Source organism: Marmota monax, unplaced genomic scaffold, assembly GCF_021218885.2.
Source record: "Marmota monax isolate L192 unplaced genomic scaffold, Marmota_monax_Labrador192_F-V1.1 WCK01_AAM20220418_F8-fsc00157, whole genome shotgun sequence".
Taxonomy (NCBI): Eukaryota; Metazoa; Chordata; class Mammalia; order Rodentia; family Sciuridae; genus Marmota; species Marmota monax.
The window spans coordinates 3656364-3678497 of record NW_026694573.1 but is presented as its reverse complement, the minus strand read 5'-3'; the positions used below and the strand labels follow the sequence as shown (position 1 = coordinate 3678497).

General features: G+C 51.8%; 1 protein-coding gene across 8 annotated transcripts; it reads left to right on the top strand.

Annotated features, from left to right (window-relative positions):
* The first annotated feature begins 1475 nt into the window (after positions 1-1475).
* Positions 1476-21864, top strand: Adora2a (adenosine A2a receptor). Of its 8 annotated transcripts, none has more exons than XM_046421267.2 (3): positions 1476-1539; positions 11713-12309; positions 19406-21864. In XM_046421267.2, the coding sequence occupies exons 2-3, from the start codon at positions 11987-11989 to the stop codon at positions 20310-20312; spliced, it is 1230 nt and encodes a 409-aa protein (XP_046277223.1). In that variant the 5' UTR covers positions 1476-1539; positions 11713-11986; the 3' UTR covers positions 20313-21864. The 8 variants fall into 8 exon arrangements, with proteins under 8 accessions (XP_046277223.1, XP_046277228.1, XP_046277227.1 ...); XM_046421272.2 differs by lacking the exon at positions 1476-1539 and adding an exon at positions 1628-1853; XM_046421271.2 differs by lacking the exon at positions 1476-1539 and adding an exon at positions 1628-1863.
* The last annotated feature ends 270 nt before the right edge of the window (positions 21865-22134 follow it).

Below are 22134 nucleotides of genomic sequence, written 5' to 3'. Positions count from 1 at the left end.
CTGCCTGGGCAGCTCCCTTAGCACTTAGTGCCCCATGATGCAATGATGCTAGCTCAGCTCCAGGGAGTGGCAGGGTAGAAACAAATAGGAATGCTACAGTGCCTAAGCAGATGCAGCAGCTGGTCCAAGGGAGAGTGTCCCCACCTGGTGGTAGTAGTTAGGGTGGGGGATTCCTTTACTAAAGAAACCAAGGGCCCTAGGAGGAGAAGGGCAGACTTAGCAAAGGCCACAGCTGGGGGACATGGGTTGGGGGTGAAAACTCAATAAGGCCAACTGTGAGGTTGGAAAGAGGTGGAGGCAGAGATCAGCAGTGTCCCCAGGGTTTCATGAGGCCTTAACCCTCAGGGGTCTTGGATTTAACTCCAGTATGGCCAGGTCCCTGCCCATCTCAACCTGCCCTCCTCTGCTTAGAGATCTCGAGGGTATCCCTGGACATTAGTGAACACAGAACTAGGGGCCTGGGCAAGTAAAATAGGAACAGGAGGCCAGGCTTTGTCCTCAGAAATAAGCCAAAATCAACGTCACTGCCTCAGGCTTCTTCAGGCTTCTCTGTCTTCCTGCACTAGACAGGTGTTGGCATACCGAATTCCCACCCACCTTCTCTTCCCTGCAGTTGGGACAGAGGGCTGCTTCCTGAGAGGTCTTTCCTCCATCCTGGCCTCAATCCTGGGGTCTAGACTGGCCCCGAGCAAGCTTCTCCATCCTGAGCCTTTAGCCAAAACCCCACTGGTCTCAGGAGGGTCTAGAAGACAAGGGTTCTGGAAAAACCTTAGCCACTGACGTCCTGGATGTCTGAGGGGTTTGTTCTGTGAACAAAATCTACCCAAGCAAGAATCAAAGGTGGAACCCCTTGCAGGCCCAACTGGGGTGGACATGAGGTCATTCTCAATTCCGAGCATCCAGAACAAGGGCAGAAAGAAGAGGGAATTCCCAGGCCAGGGACCGAGATCCCAAGTCTGTGGTGCACATGTGACTCCCACTTCCCTTTGTAGTTGGAAAAGTGGGGAGTGGAGAAGACATACAAGGAGTCTGATCCCTATACTGAGCCAGGTGCTGTAAGAACACGACGGGCTCTGGCCCAAAGTCTGGGTTAAGGAGAGGCAGAGGGAGTGACACGGGGTACCAAGGCAGCCCAGCTCTGATGATAAAGGAACACTGAGCCGCGGCAGAGGCGGCCCTGGGGCTTCTTGGAGAAGAAGGAATGCCAGTGGTGCCCCGTAGAACTTCACAGGGCTGGAAGAAGGACTCTCCTGTGGGGAAGGGTGTGTGGCGCGGGAGGAGGTGTGAGCCTATGAGGGCCACGCTGGGGAGCCCCGGCGGGGCATGCAGCGCGTTCCAAGTACGTTGCGGCCCGGCTCGGCCAGGGGCATCTCCTTGGGGCCCCAGTGAGCCTCTGGGCCTTAGTTTCCCCACGCGGCGGGGCGGGGCGGGGGCAGCATAGGTCTAGAAGCCGCCTGCAGGGGGCGCCCGTGAGCGAAGCGGCCGGAGCCGGAGCCCGAGCGGCCGCCAAGACAGCGGGAGCCGGTGCTCGAGCTGCAGGTCAGCTGGGGTACCAGGGCCGGGGTTCCGGGGGTCCAGGGCGGGCAGCTGGCAGGGTGGGGCCATCGGAGGCTGCTGGCCAGGAGAGCTGGGCAGCTCGGGTCGCGACCCTGCTATGTTCAGGATACTCGTCGCTGGGACCCTCTCTTCCCACGTCTCAGAGAGAGTTCGCGAGCGCCCGGGTCCGAGCCCTGCCCCGCGGCGGCCACGGGAATGATCCGTGCAGGGACTCTTCCAGCAAGGTCACGTCCTAAGCCCGGAAGGGGGTCGGTGTGGTGTGCGGATCCTCTTGGCCTCCCCAAAGCCACCGGAAGGTGCACAGGGGTAGGCGGGGAAGGGAAGGGGTGCTAGGGTGCGGCGACTGGAGCGGCGGGGTACGGAGCAGGCGTCTGGACTCGCCGGCAATGGGCGGGGAGCAGCCGTCGGTTTGTCTGGGCGCCGAGGGCCGACCCACCGCGTTGGGATGACCCTACCAGGAGCGTCAGACCTAGAGCTGGGCGGAGGGCGCCGAGGTTCGGACTGAGAGAGACGGGGCGGACTCCCAGGGACCAGAGAGGATTTTAACAGGTGGAGAGTCAGGGCGGGCACTGGTACTCCGCGGTGGGCATCGGGCGAGCAAAGACAGCATCCCGAACGTCTGGGGCCCGGCGAAAAAGGGCAGTTCGAAACGCGGTAGGGAGAGCACGAACGCACCCAGTGGACAGTGGTAGCGGGAAGCGGGCTCAGGGGACCCAGGAGAGGCTGGAGGACTCGGAGTGGGTGCGAGCCTCGGACCAATGCTGGCAGAGTGCCCCGCTGCCCTCAGCGAAGGTAGGAATGGCGGGAATGGTGGCGGCTCTCGAGGGATTTGTCCCAGGACAGCCCAGGAGCTCGAGAAGGGGAACGTGAGCCAGAGGAGCAGAGATCCTCGCGTTCATGGCTCTAGACCTTAATTTCCCCGTCTGGAAGGAAAGACCGAGTTTTCCGGGGTGGTAGATGCGGGAGTCCGGATCGCCGCGGGAGGGAAAGCCAGTGGTGTCCCCGGTGTTCTGGCTCTTGTGAAGGGTTACTGGCCCCCTTTGCCCACTCTCCTTCCCCACCCAAAGCCTGCATCCCACCTCCTGACCCCAGAGTCTGTACTCTCCACAAGCCTGGAGCCCAAGCCTTCCCTGGTGTTGGTGCCCTGTGCTCTGCCCCTGCTGCTCAGGACTCCTAGACTCTGTATCTTCCAGAAAACTTCATGCCACCTCCATGCCCAGCCAGGATGTTCTGCCCCTGAGGAAAGAAAGCTCTCTGGAGCACAGTGGTCCAGGGAGTGTGTGGTGGAGTCAGAGAGCTGCCTCCTTGGTCCTGAAGGTCTTGGGTGGGGCACCAAGGCTTTGTCTTGGTGGGCTGGTCCCCATCCTGAGACCCAGCATATCTGTGGTAGGAGCTCCTCATGTACTTGTCCCCTAGCTATGGTGTCAGGACTTCAAAGCTTGGCTCTTGCCTTTTAGAGTCTCGCAGAATCTAATGCTCCTTGGGAAAATCCCAGCCAGTGCCCCTCCATTCACAACCCCTCAATGCTAATAAACAGATTCCAGGACTCCATTCTTATAGCCTGAAGGAGGCTGAGGGCAGCCCACACCTTTGATAGAAGACAGGATTTGGCTGATGCCAAAAAGGGCAACAATTGGTCTTAAGAGTGACCAATGGACCAGATTTTTTTTAATATTTATTTTTTAGTTGTAGTTAGACACAATATCCTTATTTTATTTATTTATTTTTATGTGGTGCTGAGGATCGAACCCAGAGCCTTGCATGTGCTAGGCGAGCACTCTACCCCTTAGCCACAACTCCAGCCACAGGACCAGATTTTGATGCCCTAAACTGGGTTTTGATCTTGCCTCCTTGACTCACTAACTTGGTGGCCTTGGAAAGGTCACTGCCCTGGGAATCCATTTTCTCATCTGTAGAGCAAGGACAGTGTTCCTAACAATGGGGCTCTGCTGGAGAAGAAATGAGACATGCATTGGCTGGAGCTGGGGTGAAGTCAGGACACACCAGAGGACAAGTCAGGGGACTGTACTTAAGCTGGAAAACCCTGTAGGGAATGTCAAGAGACTCCACAAGAGATCACTGTGGGTAGAGGTAGGTGTGGATAAGAGTTGGCTTGAGAGCAAGCATGTGGTTTCAGGGTATAGGGTCCTGCAAAGTTCAGGGTCTGTGAGTGGTACCACAACCCTTTGGTGACTCTCAATAGTGAAATCCCACAGTGACTCTTCCCACCTTCTAACCTGCCTGATCCTGAGCCATCTCACCACAGATGAGCTGGAATCAACATCTCAGTATCTTTGAGATCTGTCTTGTCAAGCCAAGCTCTGAGGATTGTGTGTGTGAGAGAGCAGAGGGAAAGATGGCAGAAATGGATCAGCACAGGCGAGAAGGGCGGAGAGATAGGGTTTTTTGTTTGTTTTGTTTTGTTCCTACAGATATTTTTTATTTATTTTCATTAGTCATACATGACAGTAGAATGTATTTTGACATATTATACATTTATGGAGTATAATTTCTCATTCTTCTGGTTGTACATGATGTAGATACATTGGTCATGTCATCATATATGCACATAGGAAAGTAATGTCCGATACAGTCTACTATCTTTCTTATTAGAGAGATGTGGTTTTTCTGTGCATGGTGGGGACACTGAGGAGAGGAGATTGACACAGACAGATGCTGAGTCAGCAAAAGGGAGGAGTTTCAACTATCCCTCCCCAGGGAAGGGTCTGGACTCTAGGACACACTGGAGGCCACAGAAAGGTGGAGGTTGGCCTGAAAGACTTAATTAGTGAAGGAGAATTGTCTGGAGGTTGGAGGGAGCAGAGAGAGTCCAGTGTCTCAGGGTGGGACCCTGGGGTCCATGTTGGATCCAGATGGGGAGAGAAAGGAACTGGGATGAAGGGAAGAGCCCGCCTCCATGGTACTGATTGTTCACCTGAGACTTCTGACCCCTGCAGCCTGGAAGCTATGAGATCCTGCCAAGGGCTGGAGAGGATCCTGATGGAGGGGAAAAGCAGCTCCTCCTCACCCCAGCCTGTGAAGGAGCTTAGACTTGCTGGGAAGGCAGGACTTGCTGCTGGGACAACCTCAAGCCTGGTTGTTTCTCAGATATTCTCAGATATTCTTCTGAGCTGTGTACAGGCTATTTTCTTTGATAGAATATCTCCCACCTCTTTCCTTTTACCTCTTTGTCTTTCAAGTCCCTCCAAAGTTCTCTCCTCTGAGAAGCCCTTGGGAATCCCTCTGGGCCTACACCCACTCCTGCAGGACTGACTTCTGTTTTTTGAAGTTGCTGGGCAGGGGACAGCACTGCCCTTCCGTGGCTCCCACCTGTGGTGATGCTGCTGTTCCACCAGCCTGTTTCTAGCAGCATCTGTTACCTGGAGGAGAGATGAAGGATGCCTTTCCTGGGACTTAGGCTGGTGGTCTCTGCCCAGAATCCCAGGGCTGATAGTTTTCTGCTCATCTGCTACAAGAGCTTTGCTCCTAGCCTCAGTGTCCTCTACAAGCCACGAGTCAGCCTGGGGGGGGAAGCCACTAAAGGGCAAAGGAGCAATGGACAGGGCTCAGGTGGGATATGCTCAGGTTGGTCTGGCTCCTGCTGCCCTTTCCCTTCAGCCTCCAGGGCTGGATCATCACACCCGTGTCCTAGAGACCCCAGCATGGGTCCACATCCCTCTGTCCTCAGTGTACTAAGCACTGCCCCTTCAACAGGCCCCTGTCAGCATTCCACTCCAGGCTCACTGGGGTTGCGAGCTCTGGAGCCCCCATGTCCCCTCTTTTTTTGGTAATAGGGATTGAACTCAGGAACACTCAACTACTGAGCCACATCCTTAGCCCTATTTTGTATTTTATTTGGAGACACTGTCTCACTGAATTGCTTAGCAGCCTCATCATTACTGAGGCTGGCTTTGAACTCACCATCCTCCTATCTCAGCCTCCTGAGCCGCTGGGATTACAGGCATGCACCATCATGCCTAGCCCTGTGTCCCCTCTTTAGGCAATATAGCACCTGTCATCTGCCATTTGTGGGAAGTATATGTGGTGGGTTTTTCACGTGATGCTATCTCACCAGAGCCTGTGCACATATGAGGAGCCACAGCACAGAGGGGAAACCTGGTGCTCGGGGCACAGGAAGTACATGATAGAGTTGGTGTGGATACCACCTAGGCTGCTTACACCACAGAATGGGCTGTTAGCACCTCTATGAGGCATGGCCCCTTGGCGGGGGGGTGTTGTCTGGAGAAGCTGCCTGCAAGAAGTGGTCACCTAAGGCAAGGAGACTGGGACCTGTGACTTTTCTTGCATCTGGCTTGGGCATATGGGGATGGCAGGGACCATTCTGGGTCCCCGCTGGGAAGAAGGAAGCTGTGGTAGGCTGGGTGGCCCTCTGGGCAAGGCTGAGGCAGCCCCAAGGCTGGCCTGTGGTCGGTGGTATGGAGGCTGCTCTGAGAGGCGGGCCCAGTGCCTTAGCCTCCAGCTACAGGGAGCTGGTTCTCTGTTCCTGCCCACATCCTGTCCCCAGGAGCAGAGAGCAGCAGTTGCACACCCATGGATGGTGGGGGAGGGTGTACCGCGGGGAACCTGCCTGGGTACCTGGGGCCCAGCCTGCACCAGGCATCTGAAGCCAGGCACTGTGCAGCCCCAGAGGGAGCTAGGGAAGGAAGAGAGGCCCAGGCTAGTCGTTGCTCAGTTCCAGGCAGCCACAAAAGGCACCTGCCTAGCATGATTTAATAGGAGCTCAGTGGATCCTGGGTCCTGGTATTCTGAGAAGCTCTTGTGCTGTCACAACTGGGCCAACACAAGGCTTGTGGTCCAGACTAGGAGTCAGCCTGCCCATCCAGCTGTGATTCGGTTTTGCCTTTTCATCTTCCTCCTGAGCCCCTGAGAGACAGATGTTGATGCTTCTCAATTTCCCTTCTGTGTCTCTCTACTGTTTCCTCATAGGCCTTGTCTCCATGAGGTTTCTGTGAGAATTCCATCTTGCTGATCCCCAACTATCCCTTCAACAGCCTGCCTGCCTGAAGCCCATCACACCTGGTGTGTTCTTTATTTTAGTCCCTTTTTTTTTTTTCGTGTCTGGGATTTTATGTTATTTCTTGTTCATAGTCTCCTATTCTTATTTCTGCCAGTGGATTTGTAAATTCTCATTCTTGTTTATGGATGCTACTCCTTTGTTTCTTTGAGAATCTGAAATGTCTTGAAAAATCATTATCACATTACTCCAGTACCTTCGTCTCTTCTGCAATGAACTAATTTCCCCATGTTTTTTTTTTTTTAATATTGTTTCTAGACGTTGATGGGCCTTTATTTTGTTCATTTATTTATATGCGGTGCTGAGAATCTAACCCAGTGCCTCACACATGCTAGGCAAGCGCTCTATCATTGAGCCACAACCCTGGCTCCCTCTCCATGGTTTTGATATGGTTGTTTATCTTTCTTAGTCTTAAATTTCCTTTGGTGTTTTGAAATTGGGGTTTGCAGCTCATCTGAAATGGGAGCTGAGGCCGTGGGGACAGAGAGTGGCCTGTAGTACCTGAATCCTCAGGTTGGCAGCAGGTAACACAGAGCTTCCTGTGGTCCAGCAGTTGGGATGCCTCATGGCACTGCAGAGTATGTAACTGGTGAACATTTGCTACTAGAAAGTGGAAGGAGGACTCTAAATCTGGGATTCTGGAGCCCAATCCTGCAATCGGCAGAGTCTCTGTGCTGTGCTCTGATCCTTGCCCTTGGCTGCACCCAGGAGCAGGTGTGCAGGGAACTGCTTGAAAGCTGGCTGGCACCTCCATCCAGCAGGCTCTGTGGGGGTACAGCCACCATCTGGGTATGTGTACAGAGAGCCTTGCTTGTGTGATGTATGAGGAGCCAAAAGAGGTGGGCCAGGAGATGTATGGGTTTTGATTAAATGGAGTTTTAATTAAAGCAGCTGGGTCTGGGTAGGTGTGGGTGAGAAGGCAGGAAAAGGCAGCATTTTGAGTCTGACTGCTGGGAATCCTATGAGTTTGTTTCGTTTTGTTTTTGCAGTTCTGGAGATTGAACCCAGGGCCTTCGGCATGCCGGGCAAGCGCTCTACCACTGAGCTATATCCCTAGCTCTTTCAAGGGTATCCTTTGAAGGCTAATCAAGCACATTCCTTAGCATGTGTCTGTAGTTTTGGGGGGACCATGTCTGCCTTCTGCCCCATCCCAACAAGGGATAATCATGAGGAAATATGACATTATTAATATTTAATTCCCCCCCTGGCTAGCAACAGATGACTCAAGGATTAATTAGATAGGACCAACAGAGAGGGATAGGAAATTGCCAATCCTGGCCCACCCTGACCCCTTCCCCATGACCTTCCACCTTCCTGTAGCTCTGGGAGGCTTCAGAAGGGAGAGAAGCCAAAGGGCCTAGGAAATCTTCCAGCTGCTGTGTTCCATGGCATTCTTCCTGGTCCTAAGCCACTTTTTAGTGCTCTTGGGAAGGCTGAGAGGTCATTTAATCTCTTTGGGCCTTAGTGTCCTATCTGTAAAATGGGGTTTGTGGGGTTGGTGAGAACACAGATGTCCATTATTTTCCAAGCTCCCAGGAAGGCTGTACAAGCTCTTTGAGAGGGTCCAGCATAGGGTCCTGGCAAGTAGCCTAGCCAGAAAGCACAGGGTTTGGTGGCTCAGTAGTGCCTGGCACCTGGTGACCAGCTGTATGTATGGCTTCCCTATTCTGGTTAGTGACCTAATAGTAGTTTGAAATTGGCCCTAGTAAGAGCATTTACACCACAGAAAAAGGCTATGAGTCAGGGCACTCCTGACTCGTATAGCTGGGCAAACCCCAATCATCCCCCCAGAGTTCTCCCAGTAGCACGTGGCTCCCAATTTCCTCCCTGCCCCCTGTCCTGTGGATGCCTCTGGTTCCACTGATCTGCCGAACTCAGGGCTGGGGAAGAAACAGCCCAGAGTGGATTCTAATTTAGCAGATGCACTTTTCTGGGGGACCAGAGAAGTCTCACCAGGGATGTGCTGGTGGCAGCAGGAGGAACCTGCAGGAAGGCTACCTGCTCCTTTGAGGAAAGGGGCAGAAGGGCAGCAGGCCATGCACAAGGGAGCCTATGCCGGCCATGCTGGCAGGAGCCCAAGATGTACCTTTAGCCTCACTTAAGGTTGGCCTGGGCAGAAGAGTCAAGTGCATTCCGTGAGCTTTGGACAAAAGGAATGTAGCTTTAGAATAATCAGGAAGGGTACCACTTCTGATGCTGTTCAGCATGGGGACCTCACACAGAAGAGACCCTGAGAATTCAGGCATGTATCCAGGACTGCCATGAGAGTCTCACCAGAGTTCTGGGTCAGGCCCCTTCCAAGCCAGGCATTCTGGCTGGAGTGGAGTCAATATGGTCCACAGTTCGCACTGGTGATGTGACATGTCAGTGAAGCTCTGGATGAGAGGCTGGGGAGCCTTTGTCTGCCCCTGGTGGGGCCCTTGAATCTGAAGAATGGTCAAGGACCATGCCAGTCTTCCAGCCTTGGTTGGTCAGATTGGTAGGAAGTGGTGGCATCCTTCAGTAGATTCCCCTTCAGAAGGTCCATGGGGCATGAGCTGGTTATCCTCTTCCTCTGGGAGGAATCAGTGGCAGGAGCAGGATCTCTAGATACCAGTGGCTCCTCATAGGCTTGCTGGCTTGGCTGAGCCTGATTGGCTAATGATGTGCTGCTGCTGTTCCTGGGCCTGGGAGGTCACACTGGACGTGGGTGGGAGGCAGCCCCTGAACTGGCAGCAGCTTCCCTAGCACCTGTTGGATCTGGGTCTGTTGGAGGTCAGGTGTGCTCCCGGTAAATACTACTGTGAATTTCAGGCCAGGATCACAGAGGGACAGAGGTATGTGGTGAGAGACGGTGCCTAGAGGCTTGATTTGCCAGGGACACACTTTGTGAACGGCGGGTTGGCAAGTGCCCTGTGAAGAGCGCAAGCTCAGTAAGACTCAGCCCTCTACTACACACTGCCTGAGACCCTCAGTTTCTGTGGCGTCTTTGGCCTTTTTATCCTCCAGTTTCCAGACTCTTCTGTGTCATATGGTCCATTCCAAGCCTCCTGGTGGGATAGAAGGGCCTGTTTGGTATAGGAACCACGCCCCTTCCAAATGTGGCTTTAGATTGTGCCTGTGCCAATGCCAGTCTGAGGCAGTGACATCATTACATTTAGAAGGAAACTTAGGATTCATTTGTTTCAGTCCTCTATTGCCTCCTGGCCAATTTGGGGGTGAGGCAGCCCTTTGAAATGGACCTGGGACCAGAGTGACCTTTTTCCAGGGTCTCCAGACCTGTTCAATCCCTCATATCCTCGAGGAAATGAGGGAAGATGTGCAGGAAGCCAAAAGGCAGTCTCTGGCCTCTTGTCCCAGGCAGATGGTAGCTGCTGCTATGCACCCCTGGGACGTAGAGAATTTAGGACTGAAGGAAGTAGATTTGGGAGCCTATCAGCTCTCAGAGAGAGTCACTTTAGTGGGCAGAGGTCCACTTGGACTGAGACTACTTCACAAGGTCAGGGAGGAACAGCTGGAGTTTGGACTGGGCTCAGGCCTGCTAGGGAGACCAAGACTTTGACTCTCTAGGGATGTCAACTATTCCTATGTTTCTATGACATTTTGACTTTGGGGGAGCACTTTCAAATCTGTTGTTTATTTCCTTCTGATAGATTCCTGGGCAAGAGCTGCAGTGGCATCTAGAGGTCAACTGCTTCACTATATGAGTGGGGAGCCTGAGGCCCAGAAAGGAAAACCATTCTTTTTTTTTTTTTTTTTCTGGACCAGTGATTAAACTGAATGATGCTTAATCACTGAGCAATATCCCCACCTCTTGTTTATTTTATTTTAAAATTTTTTTAGATGTTGATGAACATTTATTTTATTCATTTATTTTTTACGTGGTGCGGAGAATTGAACCCAGTGCCTCACACATGAGCCCCCCAGCCCAGACCTCTTTTTTATCTTTTGAGACAGGGTCTCTAACTTGTTGCTGAGGCTGGTTTTGAACTTGGGATTCTCCTGCCTCATCCTTGTAGGAGCGGCTGGGATTACAGGTGTGCACCACCATGCTTGGAGAAAAACACATTCTTGCCTAGGTTCCCCCAGCAGGAGTGATTTAAGTCTGTCATTCCCTGTGTCAGTCAGGCAGAGAAGCAGGTGGGGGGGGAAGTGTGGGAGGAGAAAAGGGAGGCGGATCCCTCAGAGAAGGGAAGCAGCCTCAGCGCCTGCCCCACCCAGATGTGCAGCCTGCTCTCAGGGACACCAGGAGGCAGCAGGTTCAGGTTTGTGCTTGCTGTGCTACCTATGAGGGTGCAGGGGGTTTAACTGCAGACAGTAGAAGACAGGACCAGACAGCTGCTCAGATCCCTCCAGATCTGAACTCCAGGAGTCTCTGTCCCTCGATGGGGCAGCTGGTATCCCTTAGGTGGGCACTGGTAGTTCCCTGGAGAGCTTGCTGGAGATGGAGCCAGCTGAAGCAGGCTGAAAAGCCAGTCCTGCGAGAGAGGGTGGGTGGGATTGAGAGAGCCCAATGGGGGGGAAGGACCTTTCTGGGAAAGAGGGAGGGTTGTGGAGCTGGCAGTGAGTGCAGAGACCCAGGAGACTGGCCAGGCTGCCAGAGAAGGCTTGAGAAGCTGAGCATAGGGAGCAACATTAGAGACTTAACTTCTTGATAGATTCTTAGCTCCTGGGGTGGGGGGAACACCAAAAAAAAAAAAAAGTGGACTGATCTTTAGCCCTGAGTCCGGGCTGGAAGAGCCATGACCTCAGCACCTGAAATGCAGCCTTGGATAGTGCAGAGGGGTGAGCCAGAGTCCTGGCAGGGGGTGCAGCTATGGTTCTGCCCATAGTCCCTTCTGTGTCTGTCCTGCAGAGTCTGAGAGAAGAGAATGCTTCCCTGGGAGGGGTTTGCATGAGGGTCCTGGCAAGAATTTCCCAGGACCAAGGAAAAGTAGTTTTGCTCAGTGACCTTTCTGGGTCTGTATCCTTCCCAGAAATGGAGGCCAGAATACTAACTCTCCTGCCTCCTGCCTGTGATCATAGCTGGCTGGACAGGGCATGGGGGTCATTCTTGTGCTGACACCTTGCCCACTGGTGGAGCAGAATCTGAAACAGCAGGGATCAGAGTGGTCCAGCTGCTTACCAGGCTTTCTTTGCAGGTACTTTGGGAACCCTGGAGCCGAACTGAGCCATGACACAGCCGTTGGAGCCCCTGGAGAGGGCCTGGTGTGAGAAGACTTGGAGTTATCTGTGAGAAAACCTTTGGAGAACACCCCCCCACCACCACAGGGACGCTCTTGGCTCCTGTAAGGAAGAGGCTCTGGGGCCTAGGCCCTTCTGCCTGGGCAGCAGACGGCTGGGCTGCAGCTATGGACCGTGAGCTGGCCCAGCCCGTGTCCTTGCTAAGCCTGCCCGTCTGCAGCCGCTCCCACCATGGGCTCCTCAGTATACATCACAGTGGAGCTGGCCATTGCTATGCTGGCTGTCCTGGGCAACGTGCTGGTCTGCTGGGCCGTGTGGATCAACAGCAACCTGCAGAACGTCACCAACTTCTTTGTGGTATCGCTGGCGGCAGCTGACATCGCAGTTGGTGTACTCGCCATCCCATTTGCCATCACCATCAGCACGGGGTTCTGCGCTGCTTGCCATGGCTGCCTCTTCTTCGCCTGCTTCCTCCTGGTCCTCACACAGAGCTCTATCTTCAGCCTTCTGGCCATTGCCATTGACCGCTACATCGCCATTCGCATCCCACTTCGGTGAGCTGGGGACCAGGGGTTTGTCTGTACAAAGGCTGGCTATGCCCAGCGTCTCGGCTATGGCCTTAGCCTGTGACTGCCCAGGGCTGGTGGGTGAGCAGCCAGTATGCCAATCTGGCTTTTCCCCCATGGTTGAGGCTGTGTGCAGCCAGCCATGTTTGGCTGCTGGCAGATGAGTGTGGCTTGGACCTGCACCACACTCGGCTATGCCTGGGCCATTCTTCACAGAACAGAGCAAAACTCCCTGCATGATGCTGGAGTGGGTGGGGAACCATAGAACCTCAGCTAGGACCCGCCCACTGATTGCCTTTCCTCAGTTCTTCTTGGCTGGCCTCTCAGAGTGCATGTTAGGAGAATGACCCAGAGAGGGGAAGTGACTTGGCTGAATGCCACAGTGAGTCATTTGGACTTATATGCAAATTATGTTGCTCTTCAGGTCACCAAGGACTCTCATGCACTAAAGGGCTGGCTGTGGGAGGGGGGTTTTTATGGTGAATCTTTTGCAAAGTGACTTCAGCAAAGTATTGTGTAAACGAAGACTTCCCCGCAGGCTGAGTTTACTTGTGTAGACTTCACCTACCTAGAGCATAGAGAGCAAGAATGTGTGTCCCTCCTCTGGGGAACCCAGGGCCCTCTTCCTCCACCTTCTTGCTCCTCCACCATAGAGCTGGGTTCCATAGCCAGGGTGGCTGTAGGACCTGAGGGAGGTCTCCATGATTGGGAATCTGGGTACACTTGTCCCCATGGTAAAATCTCCCAAACAGGTAGAGTGCCCACCAACTGAGGAAGCCCCCATTTCCCTATTCTGGGCTGAGGGTACCCCAGCAGGGAGGACGAACAGGCTCAGTGAACAAATGGAAATTCAGAGTGTGAAACCCAAGAGGGACCTTAAAGGTCATTTCCTTCCTCTCTTCATCTGAATGGAAAAATGAGGCTCTGAAAAAGGAGCCAGCTCTTTCAGGACCACACAAAAAGTTGGTAGCAGAACTAAGACTAGTCCTGGGAAAAAAACATAGCCTGCCACTACTGTGACATGTCTTTGGGGAGTGGTTACAGGCAGCTCAGTCTCCCAGAAGCTGTACCCAGTAGCCACTGCTGTAACTTGAGCCCTAAGAGGGAAGAAAGCACCCATATCAGGCTGCCCAAAAGAAGGAGTGGAACTCTAAGGCCCTTGTCAAAGGACTTCTCAAAGGAGAGGAGGATCCTGGCCCTCCTTAAAAAGGGAACTGAGTTAGAGGTGGTCTGACTCTAGGCACAGTCTGTGGGATAAGCTCCTATCCCTTGTTCCAGGGGGAAGGGCAGCTGTCTAAGGACAGCTCAGAATAGGGAAGCCCCAGAGAAACCTGTTTGTGGGTACCAAGTGAGCCAGAAAAGAGAGGACCGGAGTCCATCTCAGGGAGCCAGGCTGCATGCAGGCAGTGGTAGCATGAGTGCTAAAGGGAAGCAGTAGACTAGCTTTCAGTTTCTTCTCTGATTCAGAGGGCAACAACATTCCAGGGAGAGATCAGGAGGGCTGTTCTCAATTTAAAAACCTTAGGGTTTTTTCCCACCTTGGTTTCTTTCTTCCCATCTCTATTTTCTGAGAGTCAAAAGAAATGGTAGGATGGAACATACCATGTGGCTTTGGAAAGTCAGATGCCTTCCTCTGGGCCTGTTTCCTCATCTGTAATAGGGAACAAAGGTGCAGGGGTCCAGTGGGTGGGTGGAAGTGACAAGGGATTCAGCTCTTTCTTGAGCTGCTGGAGGTTTGGAGCCATGCATCTGCTCCGATCCAATCAGCTTCTCTGACTCCCAGGACCTCCTAGAGCTGGGTTTCAGTTTCACCCCTACCTCAGACCATTTGTGCTCGGTTGGATTAAAAACCATTTGAGCGTTTAGAAGGCTCAGGCTGGTTCTTCTCTGCAGGGAGTCAGTGGGGATGATGATGATGATGTTATCCTGTCCCAGGGGCAGAGTTTGACCACTGTCAGAGCATGTTAGCAGAGCATCTCCTTTATTCCTTTTCAGCCCAGCATTGTGGCTGGGTGGAAGTTACGACCTTCTATATTACTCATGGTGAGGCCAGAGCCAGGGAAAGACATATGTGCGTCTTCTGATGTGGAAGGACTCTAGTGTCCTTCACACTGATCCTGGCCCTGGGGTCCCTTCACTTTCCTATTCTTGGAGGCCCCTGGCCACTGGGTGCATGGAGGGCTAATGGCTTCTGAGAGCAAACAGGATATGAGGGGAAACTGGATGGAGGCAACTGAATACCAGGAGCTCTTGGTTGGTCCCGGAGGGACGGCCTGACTTAGTCTCCCCCTTCCTCTTTTGTTGCCTTCACAGCTGGGAATCCAGCCTTGTCTATGCCATTTGCTGCTCCACTCAGCAAGGTTCACAGGGCTTCTCTGAGGTCTAGTCCCTGACAGATGCCTAGCCTCAGGCCTACACCCTGCCCTGAGGATTAAATCTAGGGGTACTCTACCTCTGAGCTGCATCCCCAGCCCTCCTCTTTATTTTGTACTTTAAGATAGTATTTCACGGGCTGGGTTGTGGCTCAGTGGTAGAGCACTTGCCTAGAACCTGTGAGGCCCTGGGTTCAAACCTCAGTACCACATAAAATAAATCTATAAAAAGATAGTATCTCACTAAGTTATCCAGGCTGGCCTCAATTTCCCAAGTAGTTGGGATTTTTCTTTTTTTAAAGAATTCAGTTTCAGCCAGGTAAAGTGGTTCACGCCTGTAATCCCAGCAGCTCAGGAGGCTGAGGCAGAAGGATCACAAGTTCAAAGCCAGTCTCAGCAACTTAGTGAGGCCATAAGCAACTCAGTGAGACCCTGTCTCTAATAAAATATAATAAAAGGGCTGGGGATGTGGCTCAATGGTTAAGCACCCCTGGTCCAATCCATAGTATACCCCCACCCCCAAAAAAATTCAGCTTCAGAACAAATTATCTCCTCCTAATTGTAGAGACACTTTTGGGGTAAGGCAGGGCCTAGTCAGTGGGAAAGAAGCTGGGCACGAGGTAGAGGTACAGCTCTCAGTGTCCACAAAGGATAGAAATCCCAGGGTCAAAGATGCAGGTTTCCCTTCTCAGGGGACTTTTACACTATAGTCTCTTGGTGGGTACTCTCACTCCTGAGGAACAGGCCAAAATACAGGTTGGGGATTGATGCCAAGGCCTAAAGTCCTATAGTAGTTAGTTGCCCTGACTTCGAAAGGGGCAAGAGGGCTGTGGGTGTAGCTCAGTGGCAGAGCACATGCTTAGAATGTGCAAGATCCCTAGCACCATACACAGAAAAATAATAATAATAATAAAGAGGCAGGATTGGGAGGGAGGGTTCCCCAGAAGAAGTGTGGCCCAATGGGTCTTGTAGGATGCTTAGGGGCTCAATGCATGTGTTTGGGGTAGGTGTATCAGGAGGAGGGCAAAGCCTGGTCAGAGACCCTAAGAATGAATAAGCATGTGGACTCTGGACCAGGAAGAGGTGACCTTGATGCTGAGTGATGGAAGGAGATGAGCTGAGGGGGAAGGCAATGTGTGAGGCTGATTCGGGCCTGTTCATGCCTAGAGAAGAAGTTTGGGTTTCCCCTGGAGTCAAAGGCTCTTCAATTCTTGAATCACTGACCCCTTTGGATACCTTAAGAAAGATCCACCTTCTCAATGTGGTGCAAATGTGCATAAAACTCCACCTGGAATCATGGAGTATGTTCTTAGATTAAAGGGTAAGCCCCTAACATGGGTAATAATGATCCCCAGGAGGGGCATCCGACAGGCTGGTAGACACAGGAATGCAGAGGGCACCTGAAAATGAGGGCTGCCAGTGTCTCTGGCACCTGCATCCTATGACTCTTGTGGGCTTCCTGGAATGGCTGTATATTGCACTGGGCAGCTGAACAGTCTATACCTGGGGTCCAGAAGGCTGAGATATGACTGTGTTAGTTACAGATGTAGCCCAAGGGATGCTGCTGGGCATGACCATAGAGCATTCATGATTCCATTTGAACCCTCATCCTGTCCCAGGCCCCCAGATGCCTGGCTCCAGGACTTAGCTTATGGGGCGTACTTTTGGGGGGTGTTGTAGATTTTTGTTGTTGGTTGTTTGGTTTTGGTTTTGGCAGTGCCAGGGGCCCATTCTAGGACCTTACCTATGTTAATCATATTCTGTACCACTGAGCTACCACCCCAGCCCTATTTGGTGTGTGTTTTTTTAAAAATAAATAATATTTGCATGTGCTCAAACATTAAAAAAGAATAAGAAGTATATAGTGAAAAGTTGTCCCCTTGCTCCCTGACACCTAAGTACCCTTCCCAGAAGACCTTGGTGAGTATCCTTCCAGAGACATTCTTCACCTATGAGTACCACTCATACATGTTTTGTTTCTGTCCCCACAAGGGGCTTTCTTTCAGAGAGCAGTGGAAGAAACCCTTGTGGGTTCCCTTATCTGTAAAAGTACGCAACTGGACAGACCAGGGATTTCCATGCTGTGTTCTCAAGAGCTCTCAGGCCCAGCCCTGATATCCCCACCAACTCATTAATTCAATAAGTACTTATAAAGCCCCTCTCTTCCCCAGCAATTACACTCCCCTAAGTGCCCAGAAATGTAGATATGAAGGTCCACTGCTGGAGAAGAGCTTGAAAAACCATTAGAGCAAGTGGCCACCAGGGTCTAGGAGATCCTACACAATCCCTATAATAGCTTGTGTCTACTTGATTGCCTCAAATGACAAGAAGCTCACTACTGCCCAAGGCAGCCCATTTCTCCTAAGAACAGCTCAGCTCAAAGGCTTGGACCTACCCCAAGCTACAGTTGGCCTTCTTGGATTTTCCACTTACTGATTCAGCATTCTGCCCTTATGGAGGCAGTGCTGATCTAGTCCAGATTTGTAGTTCTATTTCACAAATGAGGGAACTGAGGCTCAGAAAGGCAAAGTGACACAACATTGCTTATTTACAGGAATGTACCAAGGCTAGAACCCAGGGAGAGATGTACTTTTCTCAGGAACAATATCGACATTAATGTAGCCTCCCATTCAGTGAGGTTATATGAAGTAGTAATGTACAGAGCCTGGCACAGAGGAAATGCTATGTGAGTATTAGTTGGGGGGTATATAACGTTTGTGTATGAGTTTCCGGAACAGGAGACAAGGAGTGCTGGCTCTGTTGCTTGGCAGAAATGATCAAATCCGTGACCCTAATCCTGCAGGGGCCTGTTGGCACACCTGTTTTGTATTCTGAATGGACAAGGCTGGGGGAGGGGGTAGCTTAGCAGTAGAGCACTTGTCTGCATACACAGGATCCTGGATTCAATTCCCAGCACCTCCAAAAGTACAGAATAAGAGAATTGCCACAGGGGCTGGGGTTGTGGCTCAGCGGTAGAGCGTTCGTCTCGCATGCGCGGACCCTGGGTTCGATCCTCAGCACCACATAGAAAAATAAATGAGTGAAATAAAGGTATTATGAATAAATATTTTAAAAAAGAGAATTGCCACAAAACATTCAGAACTGACAAACATACTTGGGCCTGAGTTGCCTCTGGGCCTCTGCAATGTCTAGGGCAAATCCATTCCCTTCTTTGGAACTCAGTTTCCCCACCTGTGAAATAAGAGGGTTGGACTAGATAAGAGATCAGAAGCCACTAATTTTTTGGTTTTGATTTTTCTTAATTTGAATTTAGCAAAAATTAAAAGTTGGGAGCATCTGCCCAGAATATCAGCTTTTCCTTCAGCTCTGACCACACTGGGTGCACATGTTGTTGTTGTGCTGGAGATTGAACCCAAGGCCTCCCACATGCCAGACAAGCCTTCTAACATGTTTTATATGGCAGCAGAGACAGTGTAAATGCCCACCAGCCTGCCTTGCTGGTTTATTATCTAGAGGCACATATGTTTGCCACCTATGAGCTACAACCTTTCTGCATATGTTTCCAACCCTGGAATTAAATAGAGCATATTTTCCTTGGCATCTACTCTGTGCTCCCATGCCAGAGAGGCAATGCAGATCAGGATGCAGGACAGCACTGTCTCCAGGGGTATCCCAGCTTTGGAAACCCAGAGGAGGCAGGAAGCTTCTTGGAGAAGGTACCTAGTCTGAACTTGATGGATAGGGCTTCCACCAGACAGAGGGGAGGGGAGGGTTGTCTGGTTTTGCCAGAATCGAAATTGCTAAGCAGAAGGTCAACCCTCAGAGGTCACCAAGGTTGCCTTTCTCAATCAGTGAGGATTTTTTATTTTGAGTACACATTTGATAGGTAAATTGCTGCTACCTTTCCTGTGGGATAGAGGTCTCTTTCCTGGCAGTAAATCAAGCCATTCCCCGATTCTGGGACTGGGAATTAGCAGGCTTGGATATCTGTCTGGCTCTTAGGAACACTGAGTAACTTTACAGAGATTACTGTCCTTCTCTGGACCTCAGTACTTCATACACATATTTCCTCCAGGATATTAAGATTGCCATGTAAATGTGAAGACACTATCTCATTTCTCTCCAGAGGATGGTAGGTGGATTTGGATGGGAGATGGTGTCTCATTTGGCTTGAGACCCCCATTCTTCCTAACTATCTTGGGCAGTCTCATGTGGGGGGCCTCTGGAGACCCAAGTCAAACGGTGAAGAAAGAACAATGGAGTACAAGATGCTAAGATCATCTTCAGGCCTCGTCTGGCTGGTTCTGTCCTCAATGAGCCCACCTTCCAGACCCATCCCACTCGAAAGGGAAGTGTGTCGTCCCTTGAACCAAGATCAACCAATATGGAAGTGCTACTTCTTCCCCTCCCCCACAAATCACTTATTAATTTCCTCAAACCAAACTCAATTTAAGTCTCAGAATTATGCCTAAGACTAATAATCATGAACTTTTATACAGTGGTTTCTGTTTCCACTGTGTCTGCTCTTTCATGACCTCCTAGCAGCTCAGAAAAGGCAAGACCCAATAGATCTCACTTAAAAGAAGAGGATACTAAGACTAGGAGGCAGGAAGCAATTGGTCCAAGACCTTACAGCTGGCCAGAAAGCAGTGGAGTGGGAGACCAAGCAGGGTGCCTTTCTGGGTTTCTTGACTCTTAGCCCTGTCTAGCCCTGGTTTCTCAGACCTCTGACACTGGTCTCCTTTCTCCAGGTACAATGGCTTGGTGACTGGCATGAGGGCCAAGGGCATCATTGCAATCTGCTGGGTGCTGTCATTTGCAATCGGCCTGACGCCCATGCTGGGCTGGAACAACTGCAATCAGCCAAAGGAGGGCAAGAATCACTCTCAGGACTGCGGCGAGGGCCAGGTGACCTGTCTCTTTGAGGATGTGGTGCCCATGAACTACATGGTATATTACAACTTCTTCGCTTTTGTGCTGGTGCCCCTGCTGCTCATGCTGGGCATCTACTTGCGAATCTTCCTGGCGGCCCGGCGACAGCTGAAACAGATGGAGAGTCAGCCCCTGCCAGGGGAGCGGGCTCGGTCCACACTGCAGAAGGAAGTCCATGCTGCCAAGTCACTGGCCATCATTGTGGGTCTCTTCGCCCTCTGCTGGCTGCCCCTGCATATTATCAACTGCTTTACCTTTTTCTGCCCCCAATGCAGCCATGCCCCTCCCTGGCTTATGTACCTGGCTATTGTCCTCTCCCACAGTAATTCTGTTGTTAATCCTTTCATCTATGCCTACCGCATCCGCGAGTTCCGCCAGACCTTCCGCAAGATCATTCGCAGCCATGTCTTGAGGCAGCGGGAACCCTTCAAGGCAGGGGGCTCCAGTGCCCGGGCCTTGGCAGCTCATAGCACAGAGGGAGAGCAGGTTAGCCTCCGCCTCAATGGCCACCCCCCAGGGGTGTGGGCAAATGGCAGCGCACCCCATCCTGAGCGGCGGCCGAATGGTTATGCCTTGGGGCTGGTGAGTGGAGGGAATGCCAAAGGGTTCCACGGGGATACCAGCCTTGCAGACGTGGAGCTCCTTAGCCGTGAGCACAAGGGAGCATGCCCAGAGTCCCCTGGCCTAGAGGACCCCCTGGCCCAGGGCGGAGCAGGAGTGTCCTGATGGTGCACGGAGTTTGCCCCTTCCGGAGAGAAGGAAATCTTAATCTTTCTGGTTGGCTGGACCAGTCGCGTTGGGAGAAGAGAAGAATGAGTGTGCTGGGAGACCCATCGGGCATCTGATTCACTTTGGACTGAGTGAAGGGAGCCCCAAGCTGGAGCAGCATGAGTCCCAGCAAAAAGGGGTTAGGGTCCAAGGAAGCAGATGTTTCATGCTGTCAGGCCCTATCCGAGGCCAGGGCCACAGCACCAGCAGCATCTTGGCTGGGGAGGGCCCAGTCCCCCACTCCATGAAGTATCTAAAAGCCCCAATTTGTCTGCAGAGAAACTGTGATCTGAGGCTGGGGAATGCCTTCAACAGACCTCCTGCCACACACCACCCTTGGCAGACTTTCTAGGGCTCCGGGAGCTGCTGGACCAGAGGTGGAAGTTGACTCCCCACCCCCAGGAGAAGATCTCGTGCAAGGAAATCCTATTTTATTATCTTTCCCTCCCTGGCTTCTAGGCCTGTTGTCCATCCTGCTGCTAACCTGGCACCAGGAGTTTGCCCAGGGAATTGGGCAGCCCTCTCCTGCTGCCACAAACTGCCATGCACTTAGTCCCAGGGCCAACTCTTGAGGTGACAAAGCTGGGCTGGAGGACAGACAGTTGTAACGGGAACAGTGCCAGGGCATAGACTCAGGCCCCAGGGGAGAGGTCAGGGCTTGCAGGCCAAGGACCTGTGCCTGGGCAGCTCAGAGCTGCCCAATTAGAGGCCCTGTCTAACTGCCTTTACTTCTAAAGGGAAATTTTTTTTTTTTCTGAGATAAAATAAAAATGAGCCACATTGTGTTTTAAGCTTGTCCAATGAAAATGGTGTCTGAGTTCCTTTCCCCACTCCATAGCCAGGCCTGGTAAACACATATGGGTGTGGTGATTATGTGAGAGAGTGTGTGTGTATGTGCATACAGACAGAAGATACACCGCCTGCCCTCAGGGCCTCCCCAGGCTCCTGTCATCCCAAGTGACAGCATGCCGATTGCCCCAGAATCTAAATGTCCATGGGGGCTCCCAGACTTGCATTCCTGTAAAAGTCCTCCTCATTCCCTGCAGGCAGTGTAGGAGGAGGGGCTCTTTGCCCAACTGCTTCTTTCCTAGGGTCAGTGACCCCTCCAGCCCTAGGCATTCATGGTGAGGGACCTGGTTTCTCCCTCCCTTGTTAACTTCCTAACACCCTGGGAGGAAAATCTCTGTTATCTTCTCAGATCTAGGTTCCCCACTCCCAACCCCTGCTCCACTCCTCAGCTGAGTGGCCACAGAGTATCTGAATAGAACAGATCTGGCTACAACTAAATTGCCTTCTCCTTCTAAGGAAACCCTAAGGTCTTACTCCCAGGCTGGCTTCTGGGGCTCCCTGCCTGAAGGGGCAATGCTGTCCTCCTGTAATGATCAAGTCTGTCTGTAGTTGGCAGGGAGCTGTGATTGTTTCCTGAAGAGCTCTGAGGGCCAGTTTGACCTCACTGAGGCTGGGACTCAGGAAAGAAGTGAGAATTTCATGGGTAATATTAGGAGCCCCATTTTACAGATGATTAACAATCTCAGGTGGAGTTCTTGCCACAGGTCACATAGCTAGGAAGTGGCAAAACTGAACTTAAAACCCATGATCTTTTTTTTTTTTCATTAATTGATGATGAACTATTTCAATCAAACCAAAAAGCCTGAAATAATATGTCCCCACCACTCTGCTTAAGAAATGGAACGTTATAACTACAGTTGATGGATCTGACCCTTCCTGATATTATCATCTTGCTTCCTGTGTCTGTCTGTATACTTTTACAACATCAATG

What these genes read in the sequence shown, in the direction of transcription:
- Adora2a (XM_046421267.2), top strand. Translation starts at nt 11,987, where the DNA reads ATGGGCTCCTCAGTATACATCACAGTGGAGCTGGCCATTGCTATGCTG. An exon ending in GCCATTCGCATCCCACTTCG is followed by an intron (nt 12,310 to 19,405) that starts GTGAGCTGGGGA and finishes TCCTTTCTCCAG; the next exon opens with GTACAATGGCTTGGTGACTG.